At 40.6% G+C, this 22,111-nt stretch overlaps 1 protein-coding gene across 1 annotated transcript; it reads left to right on the top strand.

Moving 5' to 3' along the window:
- Window positions 1–4,860: 4,860 nt before the first annotated feature.
- Window positions 4,861–22,090, top strand: f9a (coagulation factor IXa). The gene is made up of 8 exons (XM_042492875.1): window positions 4,861–4,970; window positions 5,231–5,418; window positions 5,538–5,562; window positions 7,036–7,149; window positions 19,449–19,583; window positions 19,674–19,972; window positions 20,092–20,215; window positions 20,294–22,090. The coding sequence occupies exons 1-8, from the start codon at window positions 4,865–4,867 to the stop codon at window positions 20,887–20,889; spliced, it is 1,587 nt and encodes a 528-aa protein (XP_042348809.1). The 5' UTR covers window positions 4,861–4,864; the 3' UTR covers window positions 20,890–22,090.
- The last annotated feature ends 21 nt before the right edge of the window (window positions 22,091–22,111 follow it).

Raw genomic sequence — 22,111 nt, 5'->3', positions numbered from 1 at the left:
TCAAAAGGGATATTCCATTTCTTAAAAAAAAAATAAGAAAAAAAAGATATGATGTCTGAATTTGTGAACTCACGAGTTCTTTTTTACAGGCTAGTTGTTTCCCTTGGTTTCCAGTCTTAATGACAAGCTAAGCTAACCATTTTGTGGCTGTAGTTTTATATTTAACAGACAGACGTGAGAGTAGTTTCGATCCTTTCATTTAAGTCTTTGCAACAAAGCAAATTTCCTTCTTTTAGCGAAATTCATAGCATTAACAGAGTGCTCCACGGATGATGTTTTCCTGTTGGCCAACCCGGAGGCCTACATCGCCCTGGTTCCTTCGTCACAATTAGATTATTGCAGAAAATACGCTCTGTAGTAAACAAACGTTTAATTAACTTGCATGCTTTATTCAGCAAGATAATCTTTACAAACGAACACAACTTTCAGGATTTCTGAAGCCTAACTGCAATCACCAGAAGTAAAAAGCTACTGCTTGGCTGAAACTAACTACACTGCGGTCGCATGGTTTAAACGTTGCTACAGCTACGAGGCTGCAGCATCCAAACAACTTATATGATATGCTCTGAATTTTGTATAGCGCCCCTTTGAACATTTTTTAATTAATTAATTATTATTTTAACAAAGGATTTTTTCCATACTGAGTGAATGTTATTAGTCTGTGTCAATTACAGAGTTTCTTCTGTCGCATGAGGATTTCACACAAAACAAACATTTCATTTGCCTGCACCTGATGATCGGCTGCACTCACTTTACAAGCACACGATTTCTGTGATGAATTCAGAGTAAAAAAACAAGCTCAAAGGAAGAAAATGTGACCATCAACCAGAGTTGGGACAAAGTTATTGTTCAGTAAGTTTCACTCAAGTCCCAACTGACAAGTCTCATGTCATGTCCCAATGAATTTTCAAGCTTTGAGTCCTGAACAAGTCATAATGCGCTCTTCACCAAATGTAATGCCATTTTCAAAGAATATATCAATATTTTCAGTTTACATAAATCTTGACTGCTTTTTAAAGGTGTTAAAATAAGTTGTTCCGTCTCTGTAAATCTGTAATTTGGGACTTAAACGTTTTGCAAACTGCAATTTGTTTTTGCTTGACCAACTCACAGTTTGTGTACGGGACCAAACGCATCTTTTTAAAGAAATGTTTTTTCCACCTGGCGCTCAGTAGTGTAACGTTAGTTCTTCACGGTTCTCTCCTGCAACTCGACTGGATGCTGTCGAATCAGCTCAAACAAAGTGGGTCTTGGGAATTAGTAAATGTCAACTTGCTGGGTGTGAAAAGTGTTAACAGTAGTTGATTCAGAAAATAAATAGATTTGTGGCACACTTTTTAAATTTAAAATTTAAAACTTCAGTCCAATTGAAGTCATGCGTCACCAGAGATTAAGTCCTAGTTGAGTTGCAAGTCTTTTTTTTTAATTTGGTCAAGTCTAAAGTAATCAAATTTGTTATTTGAGTCTGTCAGAGTCAAGTCCAGGTCATGTGACACACACCTCTGCCATAAACTAAACTAGACAGACAGAGTGCTTGCATGTCACCAAGCAGAACAGATAGCTCAGCTTTCTTTATACAGGAACCCAGACATGAGAATATTAACATTTACACGTTATGACCTGAAGCAGCTCGTAGCTCATGCCGTCCCTCTGTAAAGCCTGGAAGGACTGGCTGATCTAATTAAACAGAACTCCCTCCCTGTTGCCCCGAGATCTTTCCATATCATAAACCTTACATCATTTAAATGTCACCATGTACTAATAATATAATGTTTCACAAACGTTAGTCTATTTGAAAACCAAAATATCATCCAGTCAAGGATTATTCAGACCACAGACAGCTTTATTAGTGTGATCAAAATGAGACAACAAAGTGTTTGTCTTTGTAGTGAGTGCCTGAGCTGCTGCCAAAACAGAGAGTCAGTAATGAGGATAGATGGAAGGTCACTGATGGAGAGAGAGTTTCAGTCCAGACACTGTGAGCTCTGCCTGACACAGTCAGCGTCTTGATGAAAAAATATTCCCTCCTGTGAGTTTTTCATCTAATTATAATTCAAAAGACAACCCTGACTGATGCAAAAAAAAACTTTTTACAGCACCAAAAAACATCAGGGGTTGTGTTTTTTGTTAGATTTAGCTGTTACTTGTCTTATTTTTCACTTTAAAAAGCCCTGTTCATCAACTTGAAAGTAATAAGTTGGATATCTATTTTGGTAATGCATTTTTTTAATCCATTGATTGCGTCTTTAAATAGCACAAGATTGACTAGAAAGAATTCAATTATAACTGTAGTCTCTCCTTGTGCCGATTTATCCGAATCATGCTGTTCTTGTTTGAGCTCTACAAACACTCACAGCTACAGAAGATGGTTTTTTACCAGAGCTGAACATAAGCCTTCTGCAAATGACACTGTGTCCCTGGTGAAACACTGAGGTCTGAGCTGCCTGCAGCCCAGGAGATACTGCACGCTAACAATCAATAGCACTGAGCAAGCATCAGAGTTTTTATTATCTGCCAGGCCCTGACTCGATCCCCAACTGTAGTGACTAATCTAATTGGAGCCGACACAGACTTCCCAGCTGTGCGCCGCTGCCAAAGAAAGAGAGAAGACAGAGATGTCAGGGAGATCTTCATAAATCAATAGTCAGTCACAGACAATTTTACCTCCTTCTATCCATCCATGCATCCACACTGTCCGTCTAACAGCCTTGTTAGCGTGCTCAGCTCACAATTCATCACCTCAGTGCTAATAACAAAAACAATTGTTGCTATTTTCTCCTGTAGATTCTAAAGTAAGCCTGGTCAATTGTTTGTATCCACACTGCTTTTACACTAGACTGTGTGGTAAGTGTGCCACTGAGGTTATCAAGCCCACAGCCTCTCCACGAGGCTCAGCAACAGACTTACATTTAGAAATATGACTCAACCAGGGCAGAGCAGAGTGTGCATACAGAGATGTTTTGGACTATAGTTGGAATACCTGTGAAAATCTTTACCCCAGAAAAGCTGTTCTGCACACTGTAACCGCTTTACTCTGATACCCATCCTGGCTGGAAATGATTGAGAAGCTCTCCTATTGAGCAGACAGTGTTAATTACTCAAGTGAAATGAATTATTCAGCCTCTGAACGATTCAATGAAATATAAATGCCTCCGGTCAATAGCTGCCAACACTTGAGAAGACTTTGGACTCCCTCTGGGGGGATTTCATAGCCAGTGATGGGATGCATAATATGCCAGACCACAAAACGACACCCGAGTTAAATCTTGAGCTGGAACGCTGAATCAGCACAAACTTAGTTTCAACTTTGACCACTGCGTCATCGTCGTGGGTAATTATGACCTCTGACCCCCAGGTAATTCATCAGTTTTTTGTTTTTTTTTAATTCTGGCTACATTTGTTTTTATCTTGTAAGTCACGCCAACTTTGTGGTTGTTTGCACTTTACCAGTTCAGTGAGGCCAGATGTAAGATGAAGACATAAATTATTGAAATATCCTGAATGCCTCACACAACATACAGCCTGCCGTACAGTTTGTGGCTTCACTGACTCGAATAGTTCTCTTTCAAATAAGGCCGTTCTTTAAACATGCAGTAAGTTTCATTTTTCCTCAGCAATGTTGGTAATGTATTCTAACTCAGACTGAGGGCTGTGTCTGTAATATAATAATGGGGTTCATGATCCTATGACCCGTCTCTGTTACTGTCTTCTTATGTTTTGTTGACTGACTGAAGTGCAAGCCCGCCATCTTGTGGTGAAAAGACCAAAGTGCAAAAAAGTGTAGATTTCTGTGAGGATGCAGGCAACACGTCCCCCTGAATATTTAGAAAATATGCATCTGTTCCCTCCAATAAAAACATGAAAGTCACAGAGGAGTTTCATTTTGATGAAACTGAAGACATGTATGCCATGAATTATTATTATTAATAATAATAATAGCAACAATATTCATAAACTTTATTTATATAGCACTTTTCATTCAAGAAATGCAGCACAAAATGCTTTACATGTGCTCAGTGCAACACGCCAAAAAGGCAATTCAATATAAAAGGACGTTTAAATCAAAAAAACAAACAAACATGAAATTGGAATACACACAGAAGGCATCAAATCTCAATATTAGCAAAACCGTGAGTCCTAAAATCCTGAAATCATAATCATGATGGTGACATGTTTATCATAAAGTGTGGATCTAGAGAGAGAAAAGGAGAAATATCAAGAAATATATAATATGGTAAATATAAATTAATATCTTAATAACATTCTTATAAATTACATACATAAAAAACACGAATAAGGCAACAAAATGTGTGTTTGCGCAAGTGTGTGTGTGTGTGTGTGTGTGTGTGTGTGTGTGTGTGTGTGTGTGTTGTTGATTACAAAGCTGTGAAAAGCTTCAGACTGATACAAGAACGAGATCTTTCTGTAAACAGTTTGTCCAGTTGTTATATAACTAACTGTTGTCACTAAATAGAAATAATGAATGTGTTTGGTGCATGGTTTCCATTGTAATGAAATAAAGAACTTCACGGGCAGAATAAAAGACAAATCATATGCTCTTTTCACAACATGTTTACATTGGTAACCTTAGCTGAGCCGTAGCTGAGGTCAAGAGCTGGAGAGTGAAAACAGGTCCGGGTCCAGAGGTGAAAATCAGGGCACTACAGACTTTTAGAAAACTGGATGTTCTCGGACGACAAAGATGTATCAGTCTATTTAGTTATCCCCCCCTGTTTGATCATTTGTAAATAACCAAATCTCTACCGGTGCATGTGGATGTTGACACACTGGTGTTTTCAGACAGAATAATTGTGTAAATAATTGTGAGTGTTCATGAGCAAACAGAGATCTGTACTTTGGAGTAATGGTTCAGTGTGTTTGTGTCGGGATACCGGGGATATTTGGAATGGCACCGCTTTCTTTGTCTGTCTTATGTCTGCTGATTTTGGACTTTCAGCTGGGCTATGGAGGTATTATATGTTTTGTCTTTATGGTGCTCATAAATACTTTATCTCTTACTAGAGGTGTATTTTAGTCCTGCAGCTACACAGCACTTTTAGAGTGCTTTCAGAACATGTGACTGGAGGAGCATCGTCCTTTTTATTTACTTTATATACACAAAAATGAATATCTCTACATGTATCTGCTGTAGTGACCTGTGAGAAGAAGACAGTCGCCTAAATATTGACTATATTTTTCTTCTGTTTTTTTCTTCTTTTGCTCACCCAAGCGCCAGCTCCAGCCTCAGGCCCGGTGTTCCTGTCTAGTCAGGCAGCAGACAGCGTCCTGCGGAGACACAAACGCTACAATACTGGTGTGTTTGAGGAGATGCTGGAAGGCGACTTGGAGAGAGAGTGTAAAGAGGAAGTATGTGACCTGGAAGAGGCCAGGGAGATCTTTGAGGATGATAAAAAGACAGTGGGTATTTTGCCTTATTTATCTCGTTTCATGTTTTCTCGTTTCATGTATTTGTCTCGTTCATTTTCGATATATTCCTGTTTTTGCTGACTCTACTCACCAGACTCTCTGTATTTCAGATGGAGTTCTGGGTGGCATATATAGGTAAGCATGTTCTTGATGAAATACTTACTCCTAATACTCCCAACACAAAGAGAATATTAGAAATGTCACCGTAGTGACTGTCTTTTATTTGTCCAGTGTGTTTGTTACTGTAATTATCTTTATGACTCACATCTCTGCTTCCAGAGTAAACACTTATTTTAAAATGCAGATCTGTCTTTTTCTAGACATGCTTTTATATAAAGACGTTTTTCCTCATATTTTTATTTCATCTGAGTAAACATTGCTTTGAAAGAGTATTGTAGGAAGCACTGGGCCTCATGCAAGACACTATACACAGACAATTTTTCTCTTATTTTTGCTCATATCCAGGATTTGTTCTTATTTTGTTAGTACCCATTGATATTTGGGATTCATCAATGTTTTCTTATTTTTGCTTTTCTCCTAGGTAAGAGAAAATTTTATGATTAGTCAGGAGTACTCCTACCAAGATAAGAGAAAAATATCTTACTTTCATAGTCCACAAATTGTTGTCGAACACAAGGAAAAATAAGTTTTATATTTGAGGAACATTCGAAAATACATTAATATAATTTAATCAAATTTACCTGGCCTTAAAAAGACTGGATTATTAAATTTCAGGGGTAAAGGAATACTACTATACTCTGTTTGTTGATCCCAATTACTGTAATTTCAGTTACTGTGCATCACTCTGCTGACCAGAGTTGAACTGTAATTAAGTACATTTACTCAAATACTGTATTTAAGTACAAATCTGAGGTTACATGACTTGATTATCTTAATCTCATGCAGAGAGGGAAATATTGTACTCTTTATGCCACTACTATTGTTAGATAACTACTTTACAAATGAAGATTTTGTCACAAAAACATAAAAATATGAAAATATAGGCGAAACAGTCAGTCGATTAATTAGAAAATTAAATGGCAATTATTTCTTCCATGTAAGTATTTTTCAATGCAAAAAACATTTCATGGTTCCTGATCTCATACTGTGTTTGAGGAATCCTGCTTTTTCTTTTAATTATTTTAATTATTCGGATTTATAAAATGTATTTAAACCTTTGTATGTGTACTTTTACTTTCAATCCTTTAATGCATCTTCCAAAAATCACAATAACTTTGTTTAAGTTTATTTAACAGTAGGCCTACATCAGTTTTACTATTGTAGAAGTTCTTCTTCTTACAGTCTTTTTTTTTTTTGGTTTCATGTCTTCAGGCTTGTTCATGTGCCAGATTCTTTGCACATGGCACAAAATCTGCCATTATATAGTATTTAGGGGCCCTTACCTGTACTAACAGGTGACTTATGATCAAGTGGGATTCATAATTGAGCACACCTGCATAATGGTAAATTTGGGTGGTTAAGAGCATTTGGTGCAACTGGAGTTGACCTCTCTCTATATATTTTCTCTTACCAGAAATTTAAGAGAAAATACACAAGAAATTTAAGAGAATTTTGTCATTAGAGGTACTGTGTCTGGATTTTTTTCAGATGGCAATCAGTGTAAATCAAGCCCATGTCTGAACCAGGGGTTATGCAAAGACCACCTCGGCTACTACACCTGTGCATGTCCGTCTGGTTTCACTGGCACAAACTGTGAGATTGGTAAGTGGAAATCCTATGGCTCAATTTAAAAATGTGATCAAAAGAAATTTGATCTTTATGTTTTATGATTCAAAGTTTCTGAGTAAACAAGATCAGAAATAATCAGGTGTCCGTTTCAAAGGATACAAAGCTGGACATAGATATAGTATATTATGTGGTCCAACATGTCGAAGCAATACTCATAGTACAGAATGTTGTCCAAAACGGCACGAAAAAACCAAAAACGTCATACTATATTATGTCAGCACAAAGGACCCAAAAATGTTGTACCATAGTATGTCATCCAAAATGACCCAAAAACGTCATAGTAGATTATGTTGTCAAAAATGACCCAAAATGTGACAAAAATGTCATAGTACAGTATGTCGCCAGAAGTGACCCAAAATGGCACAAAAACGTTGTACTATAGTATGATGTCAGAAAGGGACCGAAAAGGTAATGATTTAGCATGTTGAAGAATGACCAAAAATGACATAGTATAGTATGTCGAAAAATGTGAAATTTTGACATGTCCAAAAAATGGCTAAAAACAACATATTATAGCTTTTAGAGACACGTCTTAGTATGCAATTTAAAAAAGAAAGACCAAAAATGTCATAATTTAGCATGTTGAAAAATGGCCGGAAACGCCCAAGTATATTATGTCGAAAAACTTCAAATTTTGACATGTAAAAAAAAATGGCTGAAAACGACACATTATAAGTTGTAGACACGTCATAGTATACAATGTAGAAAAAAAGGCCCAAAACGTCAAAGAAATGACCAGAAACGCCACTGGATGTGACATATAGTGAAATTATTCCCCATACTATAGTATGACATTTTTAGACGTTTCTTCAACATTCGAACTATTATGTTTCTTGTTACGTTATTTTATGCAGTTGTCAGCTGTTTTTGGGACATGTCACACTTTGACATTTTCACCATTCTTAAGTATTGCATTTTCAGCCTTTTTTCCACATGCTATATTATGGTGTTTTTGGTCGTTTTTGCAACCTTTTATGCTATGGCGTGTCTCAGCATGCTATTTTATGCATTTTCAGCTGTTTTTTGGGACATGTCATATTTTCTCATTTCTCGTCATACTATTCAATGGCATTTTGGGTTGTTTTGTTGACATGCTATATTATGGTGTTTTTGGCCATTTTTGAAACATTCCATGCTATGGTGTGTCTCTGCATGCTATTTTATGCGGTTTTCAGCTGTTTGTGGGACTATACATACATACTATAGCATTGCCATTTTTACCGTTTTTCGACATGCTATACTATGGGTTTTTTTGGCAGTTTTTTTATAACATTCGATGCAATGCCGTGTTTTGGCACTCTATTTAATGCAGTTTTTAGCTGTTTTTGGGACGTCATATTTGACATTTGTCATACTATAGTATTGCCTTTTTGGCCGTTTTTTTGACATGCTATATTGTGGTGTTTTCAGCCATTTTTGTCACATTCTGTGCTACAGTGTGTATTGGCACAATATTTTATGTTTTCAGCTGTTTTTTCGGACATGCTTAATTATGGTGTATTGGGCCGTTTTTGCAACATGCTCTGCTATGGCGTGTTTCTGCACACTATTTTATGTGGTTTTCAGTGGTTTTTGGGACAAGTAATGTTTTGACATTTTTCACCATACTATAACATTGCCTTTTTAGCCATTTTCTTGACATGCTATATTATGGTGCTTTTGACCTTTTTTTAAACATTCTATGCTATGGTGTGTTTCAGCACACTATTTTTATGTGGTATTCAGCTTTTTTTTGGACATGTCATATTTTAACATTTTTTGCAATACTCTAGCCTTTTCAGACATTTTTTGACATGCTTTGTAATGGTGTTTTTGGCCATTTTTGCAAAATTCTATGCCATGCTGTGTTTCAGCACACTTTTTTATTTTGTTTTCAGCTGTTTTTGGGACATGTCATTTTTTCACATTTTTCGCCACAACATATTTTTGCCCATTTTTTTTCAGATGCTATATTATGCTGTTTTTGCCAATTATGCAACATGTTATGCTATGGCATGACTCCTTATAATATACAAAGTGGGAATACAAGCCAAAAAATGCCAAAAACCTCATAATTTCGCATGTCCAAAAAATGGCCAAAAAGGCAATAGTATGTCACATTTTGACCCCTCCTAAAAATAGCTTAAAACCACTTCGGATAACTCGTAGAGACGCGTCATAGTAAACAAAGCGGGAATAAAGGCTAAAAAAAGGTAAAAAACCTCATAATTGAGCATGTCCAAAAAATGGTCAGGAAGGCAATAGTATAGTATGGCGAAAAATTCAAATTTTGACCCCTCCTAAAAATGGCTAAAAACCACTTAGAATAACTCGTAGAGATGCGTCATAGTAAATAAAGTGGAAATCAAGGCCAAAAAAGGTAAAAAAAACCTCATACTTTAGCATGTCCAAAAAATGGCCAGAAAGGCAATAGTATAGTATGGCGAAAAAAGTCAAATTTTGACCCCACCTAAAAATGGCTAAAAACCACTTAGAATAACTCGTAGAGAAGCATAATAGTTAACAAAGTGGAAATAAAGGCCAAAAAAGATCTAAAACCTCATAATTTAGCATGTCAGAAAAATGGCCAGAAAGGCAATAGTATAGTATAGTAGTATAGTTTGGCGAAAACAGTCAAATTTTGACTCCTCCTAAAAATGGCTAAAAACCACTTAGAATAACTTGTAGAGACGCGTCATAGCATACAAAGTGGGAATAAAGGCCAAGAAATTCCAAAAAACCTCAGCATGTCCAAAAAATGGTCAGGAAGGCAATAGTATAGTATGGCGAAAAAAGTCAAATTTTGACCCCTCCTAAAAATGGCTGAAAACCACATACAATAACTCGTAGAGACGCATAATAGTAAACAAAGTGGAAATAAAGGCCAAGAAATTCAAAAAAACCCTCATAATTAAACATGTCCAAAAAATGGCCAGGAAGGCAATAGTATAGTATGGCGAAAAAAGTCAAATTTTGACCCCTCCTAAAACTGGCTGAAAACCTCTTAGAATAACTCGTAGACACGCGTCATAGTATAGAAAGTGGGAATAAAGGCCAAGAAATTCCAAAAAAACTCATAATTCATCATGTCCAAAAAATGGCCAGGAAGGCAATAGTATAGTATGGCGAAAAAAGTCAAATTTTGACCCCTCCTAAAAATGGCTGAAAACCACTTAGAATAATGCGTAGAGACGCGTTATAGTAAACAAAGTGGAAATCAAGGCCAAAAAAGGTCAAAAACCCCATAATTTAGCATGTCCAAAAAATGGCCAAGAAGGCAATAGTATAGTATGGCGAAAAAAGTCAAACTTTGACCCCTCCTAAAAACAGCTAAAAACCACTTAGAATAACTCGTAGACACGCGTCATAGCATAGAAAGTGGGAATAAAGGCCAAGAAATTCAAAAAAACCTCATAATTCAACATGTCCAAAAAATGGCCAGGAAGGCAATACTATAGTATGGCGAAAAAAGTCAAATTTTGACCCCTCCTAAAAATAGCTGAAAACCACTTAGAATAACTCATAGACACGCGTCATAGCATAGAAAGTGGGAATAAAGGCCAAGAAATTCCAAAAAAACTCATAATTCAACATGTCCAAAAAATGGCCAGGAAGGCAATAGTATAGTATGGCGAAAAAAGTCATATTTTGACCCCTCCTAAAAATGGCTGAAAACCACTTAGAATAACTTGTAGAGACGCGTTATAGTATAGAAAGTGGAAATCAAGGCCAAAAAATGTCTAAAACCTCATAATTTAGCATGTCCAAAAAATGGCCAGGAAGGCAATAGTATAGTATGGCGAAAAAAGTCAAATTTTGACCCCTCCTAAAAATGGCTGAAAACCACTTAGAACAACTCGTAGACACTCGTCATAGCATAGAAAGTGGAAATCAAGGCCAAAAAATTCCAAAAAAACTCATAATTCAGCATGTCCAAAAAATGGCCAGGAAGGCAATAGTATAGTATGGCGAAAAAAGTCAAATTTTGACCCCTCCTAAAAATGGCTAAAAGCCACTTAGAATAACTCATAGAGACGCATAATAGTAAAAAAAAGTGCAAATCAAGGCCAAAAAAGGTCTAAAACCTCATAATTTAGCATGTCCAAAAAATGGCCAGGAAGGCAATAGTATAGTATGGCGAAAAAAGTCAAATTTTGACCCCTCCTAAAAATGGGCTGAAACCATTTAGAATAACTTTTAGATAGATAATAGAAAAGAAACTTTAATGTCCCCGTAGGGAAATTCATCCTGGATCTTGTCCCACAGTTACAAAACCAATAAATACACACATATAAAAGTCATACAAAATATAAAACATTACACCTGCACCAGCAACAATCTATCTAACAATTCACTACATCTACTTGAAAAGCAGACATCTGGCAGCAGTGGTATAAAGTGGCATATTGCACAATTTCATGGCACATCTAACATCACCTATTGTTCAGAAATTCAATGGACATGGGCACAACAGAAGTTCCACATCTGTTTTGCAAACAGTTTGATGCAGCATGTAGTTCCTACATAAGTTTTCATTGATAAAAACAGAAATGCCATCGCCCTTAACTGTACCCAAAGCTTCAGTTCTGTCCAAGCGGATTAAAGAAAAACCATCAACCTCATACAAAGAGTCTGGAATATATGCGGTGAAGCCAAGTCTCCGTGAACACCATCACTGAAGAGTCATGGTACTTGTGGCAAGACCTGGCGTTGATCCGCAGCTCGTCCATTTCATTTCTTAACGATCTGACATTGCTGAGTATCATTGATGGTAGTTGTGGCCTGTTACCTTGCCAACGGAGACGCTGGCGGATTCTTCCTCTCTTTCCCCTTCTCCTGAGGTGTCTCCCTCGGGTTTGCAGGTCGCCATATGTCCTGAGGTAAGCCTAGGGATGGCGAGGCACCCATGTTTCCAAGAGACAGCAACATGTCTCGTATATGGGAACGCCAGGTTGTTTCCTTCCAACGCAGGTACGATTGGTATTGTAAAAACAGCGCCAGGATAAACAGTGCCAATAAAAGTTTTCCAGTGGTTACCATCATGCTGTACAGTCTAGAGTCAACTTAAAAACAAGAAAAACGTAAAGCCTATAAAAGCAACTTAAAACACATGGAACATGCGTAAAACAAGCACAGTACAAAGTCCGTCGCGCCGCAGCACCGCACCACAAGAAGTCCACATGGGAGAGACGTGTCATAGTACACAAAGTGGAAATAAAGGCCAAAAAAGGTCAAAAAACCTCATAATTCAGCATGTGCAAAAAAATGGCCAAGACGGCAATAGTACAGTATGGCGAAAAAATGGCAAATTTTGACCCCTCCTAAAAATAGCTGAAAACCACTTAGAATAACTCGTAGACATACGTCATAGTATACGAAGTGGAAATAAAGACCAAAAAAGGTCAAAAACGGCATAATTTAGCATGTCCAAAAAATGGCCAGGAAGGCAATAGTATAGTATGGCGAAAAAAAGTCAAATTTTGACCCCTCCTAAAAATGGCTGAAAACCACTTAGAATAACTCGTAGACATGCGTCATAGCATAGAAAGTGGGAATAAAGGCCAAGAAATTCCAAAAAAAACTCATAATTCAACATGTCCAAAAAATGGCCAGGAAGGCAATAGTATAGTATGGCGAAAAAAGTCAAATTTTGACCCCTCCTAAAAATGGCTAAAAACCACTTAGAATAACTTGTAGAGACGCATCATAGTAAATAAAGTGGAAATAAAGGCCAAAAAAGGTCTAAAACCTCATAATTTAGCATGTCCAAAAAATGGCCAGGAAGGCAATAGTATAGTATGGCGAAAAAAGTCAAATTTTGACCCCTCCTAAAAATGGCTGAAAACCACTTAGAATAACTCGTAGACATGCGTCATAGCATAGAAAGTGGGAATAAAGGCCAAGAAATTCCAAAAAAAACTCATAATTCAACATGTCCAAAAAATGGCCAGGAAGGCAATAGTATAGTATGGCGAAAAAAGTCAAATTTTGACCCCTCCTAAAAATGGCTAAAACCACTTAGAATAACTCGTAGAGACGCGTCATAGTAAACAAAGTGGAAATCAAGGCCAAAAAAGGTCAAAAAACCCATAATTTAGCATGTCCAAAAAATGGCCAGGAAGGCAATAGCCTAGTATGGCGAAAAAAAGTCAAATTTTGACCCCTCCTAAAAATGGCTGAAAACCACTTAGAATAACTCATAGACATGCATCATAGCATAGAAAGTGGGAATAAAGGCCAAGAAATTCCAAAAAAACCTCATAATTCAACATGTCCAAAAAATGGCCAGGAAGGCAATAGTATAGTATGGCGAAAAAAGTCAAATTTTGACCCCTCCTAAAAATGGCTACAAACCACTTAGAATAACTCGTAGAGACGTGTCATAGTAAACAAAGTGGAAATCAAGGCCAAAAAATGTCCAAAACCTCATAATTTAGCATGTCCAAAAAATGGCCAGGAAGGCAATAGTATAGTATGGCGAAAAAAGTCAAATTTTGACCCTCCTAAAAAATGGCTACAAACCACTTAGAATAACTCGTAGAGACGCGTCATAGTAAACAAAGTGGGAAATAAAGGCCAAAAAAGGTCAAAAACCCCATAATTTAGCATGTCCAAAAAATGGCCAGGAAGGCAATAGTATAGTATGGCGAAAAAAGTCAAATTTTGACCCCTCCTAAAAATGGCTAAAAACCACTTAGAATAACTCGTAGAGACGCATCATAGTAAATAAAGTGGAAATAAAGGCCAAAAAAGGTCTAAAACCTCATAATTTAGCATGTCCAAAAAATGGCCAGGAAGGCAATAGTATAGTATGGCGAAAAAAGTCAAATTTTGACCCCTCCTAAAAATGGCTAAAAACTACTTAGAATAACTCGTAGAGACATGTCATAGCATACAAAGTGGGAATAAAGGCCAAGAAATTCCAAAAAAACTCATAATTCAACATGTCCAAAAAATGGCCAGGAAGGCAATAGTATAGTATGGCGAAAAAAGTCAAATTTTGACCCCTCCTAAAAATGGCTAAAAACCACTTAGAATAACTCGTAGAGACGCGTCATAGTAAAAAAAGCGGAAATCAAGGCCAAAAAAGGTCAAAAACCCCATAATTTAGCATGTCCAAAAAATGGCCAGGAAGGCAATAGTATAGTATGGCGAAAAAAGTCAAATTTTGACCCCTCCTAAAAATGGCTGAAAACCACTTAAAATAACTCGTAGACATGCGTCATAGCATAGAAAGTGGGAATAAAGGCCAAGAAATTCCAAAAAAACCTCATAATTCAACATGTCCAAAAAATGGCCAGGAAGGCAATAGCCTAGTATGGCGAAAAGAGTCAAATTTTGACCCCTCCTATAAATGGCTGAAAACCACTTAGAATAACTCGTAGAGACATGTCATAGCATACAAAGTGGGAATAAAGGCCAAGAAATTCCAAAAAAACTCATAATTTAGCATGTCCAAAAAATGGCCAGGAAGGCAATAGTATAGTATGGCGAAAAAAGTCAAATTTTGACCCCTCCTAAAAATGGCTACAAACCACTTAGAATAACTCGTAGAGATGTGTCATAGTAAACAAAGTGGAAATCAAGGCCAAAAAAGGTCAAAAAACCCATAATTTAGCATGTCCAAAAAATGGCCAGGAAGGCAATAGCCTAGTATGGCGAAAAAAGTCAAATTTTGACCCCTCCTAAAAAATGTTAAAAAATCACTTAGAATAACTCGTAGAGATGCATAATAGTAAACAAAGTGGAAATCAAGGCCAAAAAAGGTCTAAAACCTCATAATTCAGCATGTCCCAAAAATGGCCAGGAAGGCAATAGTATAGTATGGCGAAAAAAGTCAAATTTTTACCCCTTCTAAAAATGGCTGAAAACCACTTAGAATAACTCGTAGAGACGCGTCATAGCATAGAAAGTGGGAATAAAGGCCAAGAAATTCCAAAAAAACCTCATAATTCAGCATGTCCAAAAAATGGCCAGGAAGGCAATAGTATAGTATGGCGAAAAAAGTCAAATTTTGACCCCTCCTAAAAATGGTTAAAAATCACTTAGAATAACTTGTAGAGATGCATAATAGTAAACAAAGTGGAAATTAAGGCCAAAAAAGGTCTAAAACCTCATAATTTAGCATGTCCAAAAAATGGCCAGAAAGGCAATAGGCGAAAAAAGTCAAATTTTGACCCCTCCTAAAAATGGCTGAAAACCACTTAGAATAACTCGTAGAGACGCGTCATAGCATAGAAAGTGGGAATAATGCCCAAAACAGGCCCAAAACTTTGTAATTTACCACGTCAACAGATAGCCAAAAAGGTGTATTGCCTTTTTTGCCATATTTTTTACATGTTATATTATTGTGTCTTGGGTCGTTCTTACAACATTCTATGCTATGGCATGTGCTGGCACACTATTTTTCGCATTTTTTAGCTGTTTTTGGGTTTGTCATATTTTTACATCTTTGACCATACTATAGTATCGCCTCTTCAGCCAATTTTTTTTTTACATGCTATATTATTGTGCTTTGGCCATTTTTGCAACATGCTTTTCCTTGGCGTTACAATAAAGGTTAGAAGAAAATTACAGCATAGAATGATAATATTGTCACAAAACAATCATTTAAAATGTTACAGCATATCCATCCATCCATTTTCTTCCGCTTATCCGGGGTCGGGTCGCGGGGGCAGCAGCCTAAGCAGGGAAACCCAGACTTCCCTCTCCCCGGCCACTTCGTCCAGCTCTTCCCGGGGGACCCCGAGGCGTTCCCAGGCCAGCTGTGAGACGTAGTCTCTCCAGCGTGTCCTGGGTCTTCCCGGGGCCTCCTACCGGTGGGACGTGCCCTGAACACCTCACCAGGGAGGCGTCCTGGAGGCATCCTAATTAGATGCCCGAGCCACCTCATCTGGCTCTTCTCAATGCGGAGGAGCAGCGGCTCTACTCCGAGCTCCTCCCGGATGACCGAGCTTCTCACCCTATCTCTAAGGGAGAGCCCAGCCACCCTGCGGAGGAAACTCATTTCGGCCGCTTGTACCCGCGATCTTGTTCTTTCGGTCACTACCCAAAGCTCATGACCATAGGTGAGGGTAGGAACGAAGATCGACTGGTAAATCGAGAGCTTTGCCTTTCGGCTCAGCTCCCTCTTCACCAAGACAGACCGGTGCAGAGTCCCGCATTACTGCAGACGCTGCACCGATCCGCCTGTCGATCTCCCGTTCCATCCTTCCCCCACTCGTGAACAAGACCCCGAGGTACTTAAACTCCTCCACTTGGGGCAGGACTTCATCCCCGATCCGGAGGGGGCACGCCACCCTTTTCCGGCTGAGAACCATGGTCTCGGATTTGGAGGTGCTGATTCTCATTCCAGCCGCTTCACACTCGGCTGCGAACCGATCCAGTGAGAGCTGAAGGTCGTGGCCCGATGAAGCCAACAGGACCACATCATCTGCAAAGAGCAGAGACCTAATCCTGAGGTCACCAAACCGGACCCCCTCAACACCCTGGCTGCGCCTAGAAATTCTGTCCATAAAAGTTATGAACAGAATCGGCGACAAAGGGCAGCCCTGGCGGAGTCCAACCCTCACCGGAAACGAGTTCGACTTACTGCCGGCAATGCGGACCAAGCTCCGGCACCAGTCATACAGGGAACAGACAGCCCGTATCAAGGAGTCCGAAACCCCATATTCCCGGAGAACCCCCCACAGGCCTCCCCGAGGGACACGGTCGAATGCCTTCTCCAAGTCCACAAAGCACATGTGGACTGGTTGGGCAAACTCCCAAGCACCCTCAAGGATCCTGCCAAGGGTCCAGAGCTGGTCCACAGTTCCACGACCGGGGCGAAAACCGCATTGCTCCTCCTGAATCTGGGGTTCGACTATCCGGCGGACCCTCCTCTCTAGAACCCCGAATAGACCTTACCAGGGAGACTGAGGAGTGTGATCCCCCTGTAGTTGGAACACACCCAGAGAGCCCCAGAGATAGAGGAGCCCACCCCCGGGTCCCCAGGCCCTGCTTCCCCAACGGAAGGCGTGTCGGTGGGATTGAGGAGGTCTTCGAAGTATTCCTTCCACCGATCCACAACGTCCCGAGTCGAGGTCAGCAGCGCCCCGTCGCCACTATACACAGTGTTGACGGAGTACTGTTTCCCCCTCGTGAGACGCCGGATGGTGGTCCAGAACCTCTTCGAAGACGTCCGGAAGTCGTTTTCCATGGCCTCGCCGAACTCCTCCCATGCCCGGGTTTTCGCCTCGGCGACCACCGCCGCCGCACTCCGCTTGGCCTGTCGGTACCTGTCTGCTGCCTCCGGAGTCCCACAGGCCAAGAAGGCCCGATAGGACTCCTTCTTCAGCTTGACGGCACCCCTTACCGCCGGTGTCCACCAGCGGGTTCGGGTGTTGCCGCCCCGACAGGCACCAACCACCTTACGGCCACAGCACTGGTCGGCCGCCTCAGCAATGGAGGCACGGAACACGGCCCACTCGGACTCAATGTCCCCAGCCTCCCCCGGGACATGGTCGAAGCTCTTCCGGAGGTGGGAGTTGAAGCTCCTTCTGACGGGAGACTCTGCCAGACATTCCCAGCAGACCCTCACAATGCGTTTGGGTCTGCCTTGTCTGACCAGCGTCCTCCCCCACCATCGGAGCCAACTCACCACCAGGTGGTGATCGGTTGACAGCTCCGCCCCTCTCTTCACCCGAGTGTCCAAGACATAAGGCCGCAAGTCCAACGATACGACTACAAAGTCGATCATTGAACTGCGGCCTAGGGTGTCCTGATGCCAAGTGCGCATATGGACACCCTTATGCTTGAACATGGTGTTCGTTATGGACAATCTGTGGCGAGCACAGTAGTCCAATAACAAAACACCACTCGGGTTCAGATCGGGGGGGCCATTCCTCCCGATCACGCCCCTCCAGGTCTCACTGTCGTTGCCAACGTGAGCGTTGAAGTCCCCCAGCAGAACGAGGGAGTCCCCAGAAGGAGCACTCTCCAGCACCCCCTCTAAGGACTCCAAAAAGGGTGGATACTCTGAACTGCTGTTTGGACCATAGGCACAAACAACAGTCAGGATCCGTCCCCCAACCCGAAGGCGGAGGGAGGCTACCCTCTCATTCACCGGCGTAAACTCCAACGTACAGGCACCGAGCCGGGGGGCAATAAGTATTGCCACCCCTGCCCGGCGCCTCTCACCAGTGGCAACTCCAGAGTGGAAGAGAGTCCATCCCCTCTCAAGAAGACTGGTTCCGGAGCCCAAGCCATGCGTCGAGGTGAGGCTGACTATATCTAGTCGGAACTTCTCAACCTCGCGCACCAGCTCAGGCTCCTTCCCCACCAGAGAGGTGACATTCCACGTCCCCAGAGCTAGCTTCTGCAGCCGAGGATCGGACTGCCAAGGTCCCCGCCTTCGGCTGCCGCCCAGCTCACATTGCACCCGACCCCTACGGCCCCTCCTACGGGTGGTGAGCCCACGGGAAGGAGGTCCCATGTCACCTCTTCGGGCTGTGCCCGGCCGGGCCCCATGGGTAAAGGCCCGGCCACCAGGCGCTCGCCATCGAGCCCCACCCCCAGGCCTGGCTCCAGGGGGGGGGGCCCCGGTGACCCGCGTCCGGGCGAGGGGAACTCCGAACCATTGATTGACATCATCATAGGGGTCTTGTGAGCTACACTTTGTCTGGTCCCTCCCCTAGGACCTGTTTGCCATGGGTGACCCTACCAGGGGCATGAAGCCCCCGACAACTGAGCTCCTAGGATCACTGGGACACGCAAACCCCTCCACCACGATAAGGTGGTAGCTCAGGGATAAACTATGTTACAGCATAGTTTATCACAAAAAATATATGAAAAGGTCTTAATGTAGTATTCAAACAAAAATTATAGTATGCTAAAATTGTGGCACTATTTTTAGCATGAATTTTCTTTCAGGCCTCACTCATATGCTGCCTCCTTAAACTAGCACTCAGTTACCCACATTTTGAGAGACCCTGCTGTAGATAGGCTCACAATTTTTTCAATTGTTTTGAAAATCAATAGTTCCTACCCATATGTACTAAACAAATTATGCTTTTGCAATTATTTGTCCTGCCCATACATGCCACAAAGAGATCCCTTTCATTATAAGTAATGGGATACAAAATCCACAGCCCTTGTCTTGTGCACAAATTCATACAGTATTCACAAAATACATGTCTGAGTCTTCATAAACAAAACAGAAAGGAGCTCATTCTACACAGTTACAACATGTCATTGTATAAATGCACCGACAGGGTGGGTTATAATTGATAAAGTGCTTTTTTTACCCTTCTCAGTTATAGCAAGAAGGTGTGACTTGAACAATGGAGACTGTATGCACTTCTGTGAATCAATGGGAACCTTTGGAGCAAAATGCTCTTGTGCAAGAGGATACAGGCTGATAGAGGATGGAGTTTCCTGTGAACCAGATGGTATCAATGCATTTGTTGATTTCTTTGCCTAATTTCATGATGATTACTTTTAAATTCCACCCTGAGACTCATCTTTTCTGACATCAACAGCTGAATTTCCATGTGGCAGAACTGCTCTGAAAGAGGTCAGCACAGCATTCAAAAGGTCTATGTGGAATGCAAGCCTGCAGAACAACACCAATATCACCATCGCTGCATCCCATTCCTCGACTCCAGCTAGTACTCTGACGTCTCTTCCTGCCTCAAATGACTCTGTAGAAAACCAATCAGATAAGAAGCTCCCCCTGCGGACGATCCGTGACGCTGAGGTCCCTACTGAGGAGCAGCCTAAGCCTTATAAACGCATTGTAGGTGGTAAAGTGGTCATCCCAGGAGAGATCCCATGGCAGGTATGGTGTAGAAGTAAAAGTATTTGTCAAAAGAAAAACATGAGGGAGGTAAAACAGCAGCTGTGGTGTTTTCTCTTTCTTTTTGCTATTCATGGCTCTTCTCTCCATCTGTAATTCAGGTAGCCTTGATAGCGCGTCCCACTGGTCAGTTATTCTGTGGGGGCTCCATCCTCAGCGAACGGTGGGTTATCACTGCTGCACATTGCCTTGTGGAGGCACAGGGCTCCTTCTTCATCAGAGTGGGTAAGATTCACTGCCTCCAACAAGATTTATCTCTGCTAAAATATGAGTGATATCTGTATCTAACATCTCAACCTGCAGGGGAGCACAACATCTACATCCATGAGGACACTGAGCAGGACCACGAAGTGTTGAAGCAACACATACATCCACGCTATAATAGCAGTATAAGCTTGTATAACCATGACATCGCTCTGCTGTACCTCAAGAACTCCATCACCTTCTCCACAACAGTCCGACCCATCTGCATAGGGCCCATGGCTTTCACTGAGGCCATAGTGAAGGAGTACTCTCCGGCGACGGTCAGCGGCTGGGGCCGAACACGGTTCCTGGGATTCACTGCTGACAATTTGCAGAAAGTGGAGGTTCCTTTTACAGATCGGACAGAGTGTAAGGACAGCAGCAGTGCCAGGATCACTTCCTACATGTTTTGTGCAGGGTACTACGATGTGGACAAAGATGCCTGTCAGGGGGACAGTGGAGGTCCTCACACAAACAGATTTCATGACACGTGGTTCCTTACAGGCATTGTAAGCTGGGGGGAAGAGTGTGCAAAGCAGGGGAAATATGGTGTGTACACCCGGCTGTCCCTATATTACAGCTGGATAAACCATGTCATGGGAATAACTAAACAAATGCTGGCATTGGATGTGGAAAACCCTGACCCTGAAACTTAAAGAGTACAGATTTTTAAGAATATAATTGGTTATAAGTGGTTCTTTTTTTCTTGACACTTTTTTAACTCCACGGGATAGTAGGAGATACTTTCATGATTTGGCATGTCATTTAACACTGTATGAAACAAAAAAATGTATTTAACATTAAACTTCTGTCATACAGTGCTCTGACTCTGTGCAGCTACATCAGGGTTAGGGTTGTCAGGGTGGGATTAGGTTGTCTCCAGGTAAAAGGCTCATCAATTTAATGCTTTTCAGGACCCTTTCAAGATGTTTTTAACCAAATCTAAGACTTACTTTTGGACAAATGATTTTTTTTCTTATTCAAGCATTGCAGATCAATTTTAAGGTAAGGAGTATATATGTAGTCTCCTCCAGATTTTGCCAACAGGTAAGTGTAAGTATAAAGGAAGACAGTACTAGTCTTTCTACCTTTCTAGCAAAAGACCTCAACTTGTTTTGAAAAAATCAAATAAAAGACAGGAAAATAAAATTTGATAAAATGTTTATGACATTTAAGACTAATGAATTTAAAGTTAAGACTAATGAAATTGAGGCCTAATATTTGTATAATTAAAATGAAGATGTTTCAAGATTTTTTAAGGACCTGGAGACAGCCTGATCAAAACACATCATCCCCATCTGCTAGTAAATGTTTTACAAGTATTTAGTAGCAGAGAAACAACAGGGATCTTTGGAAATCCTGGCTTCAAATGATACGTAGCCAAAAACTCACGAAAAGAGAAAACTCTGCACAATTGTATTATTTATCTTGACTTCCATTAAAACAAGAATACAGAAACAATAGATTAAATCAGGATGCATGACAAAGAGCAGCCTTAGTTTTCAGCCACACAGTATTGAATTATTTCAATTAGCAAAACAATTATTGCAATAAATAGTTTATTTTTTAACGGACTGAAGCTGTACAAAAACAAGCCAATTTAGAGCAGTGACTGTCTGACAATACAAACCTGCTCACTGTTCAGTTGTCATGCATTTTCATCTTAACGAAACATTCAGCAACAAGCTCAGGCTACTTGGCTCATCGGGATACATAATATTTCAAGCAGTTTTTTTTGTGTTTTCCAATCTGGAAAATCTGTGCAAAATCTGCAGCATTTTGGATTAAGGTTACAAACAAACCATCTGATTTTTGTCATATAAGCTAAAAAGAAATAAAATGGGGTTTTGATGTGCAGTCAAGTGCATCTCCCGTGAA

This window comes from Plectropomus leopardus, chromosome 9 (assembly GCF_008729295.1).
Source record: "Plectropomus leopardus isolate mb chromosome 9, YSFRI_Pleo_2.0, whole genome shotgun sequence".
NCBI classification, from domain to species: Eukaryota; Metazoa; Chordata; class Actinopteri; order Perciformes; family Serranidae; genus Plectropomus; species Plectropomus leopardus.
This window is presented reverse-complemented; position numbering and strand designations above follow the sequence as displayed.

Excerpts from the sequence above, each read along its gene's own strand:
- f9a (XM_042492875.1), top strand. The coding sequence starts at position 4,865 with ATGGTTCAGTGTGTTTGTGTCGGGATACCGGGGATATTTGGAATGGCA. Across the intron at positions 7,150-19,448 it reads TGGCACAAACTGTGAGATTG|TTATAGCAAGAAGGTGTGAC; the intron begins GTAAGTGGAAAT and ends TACCCTTCTCAG. Across the intron at positions 19,584-19,673 it reads AGTTTCCTGTGAACCAGATG|CTGAATTTCCATGTGGCAGA; the intron begins GTATCAATGCAT and ends TGACATCAACAG.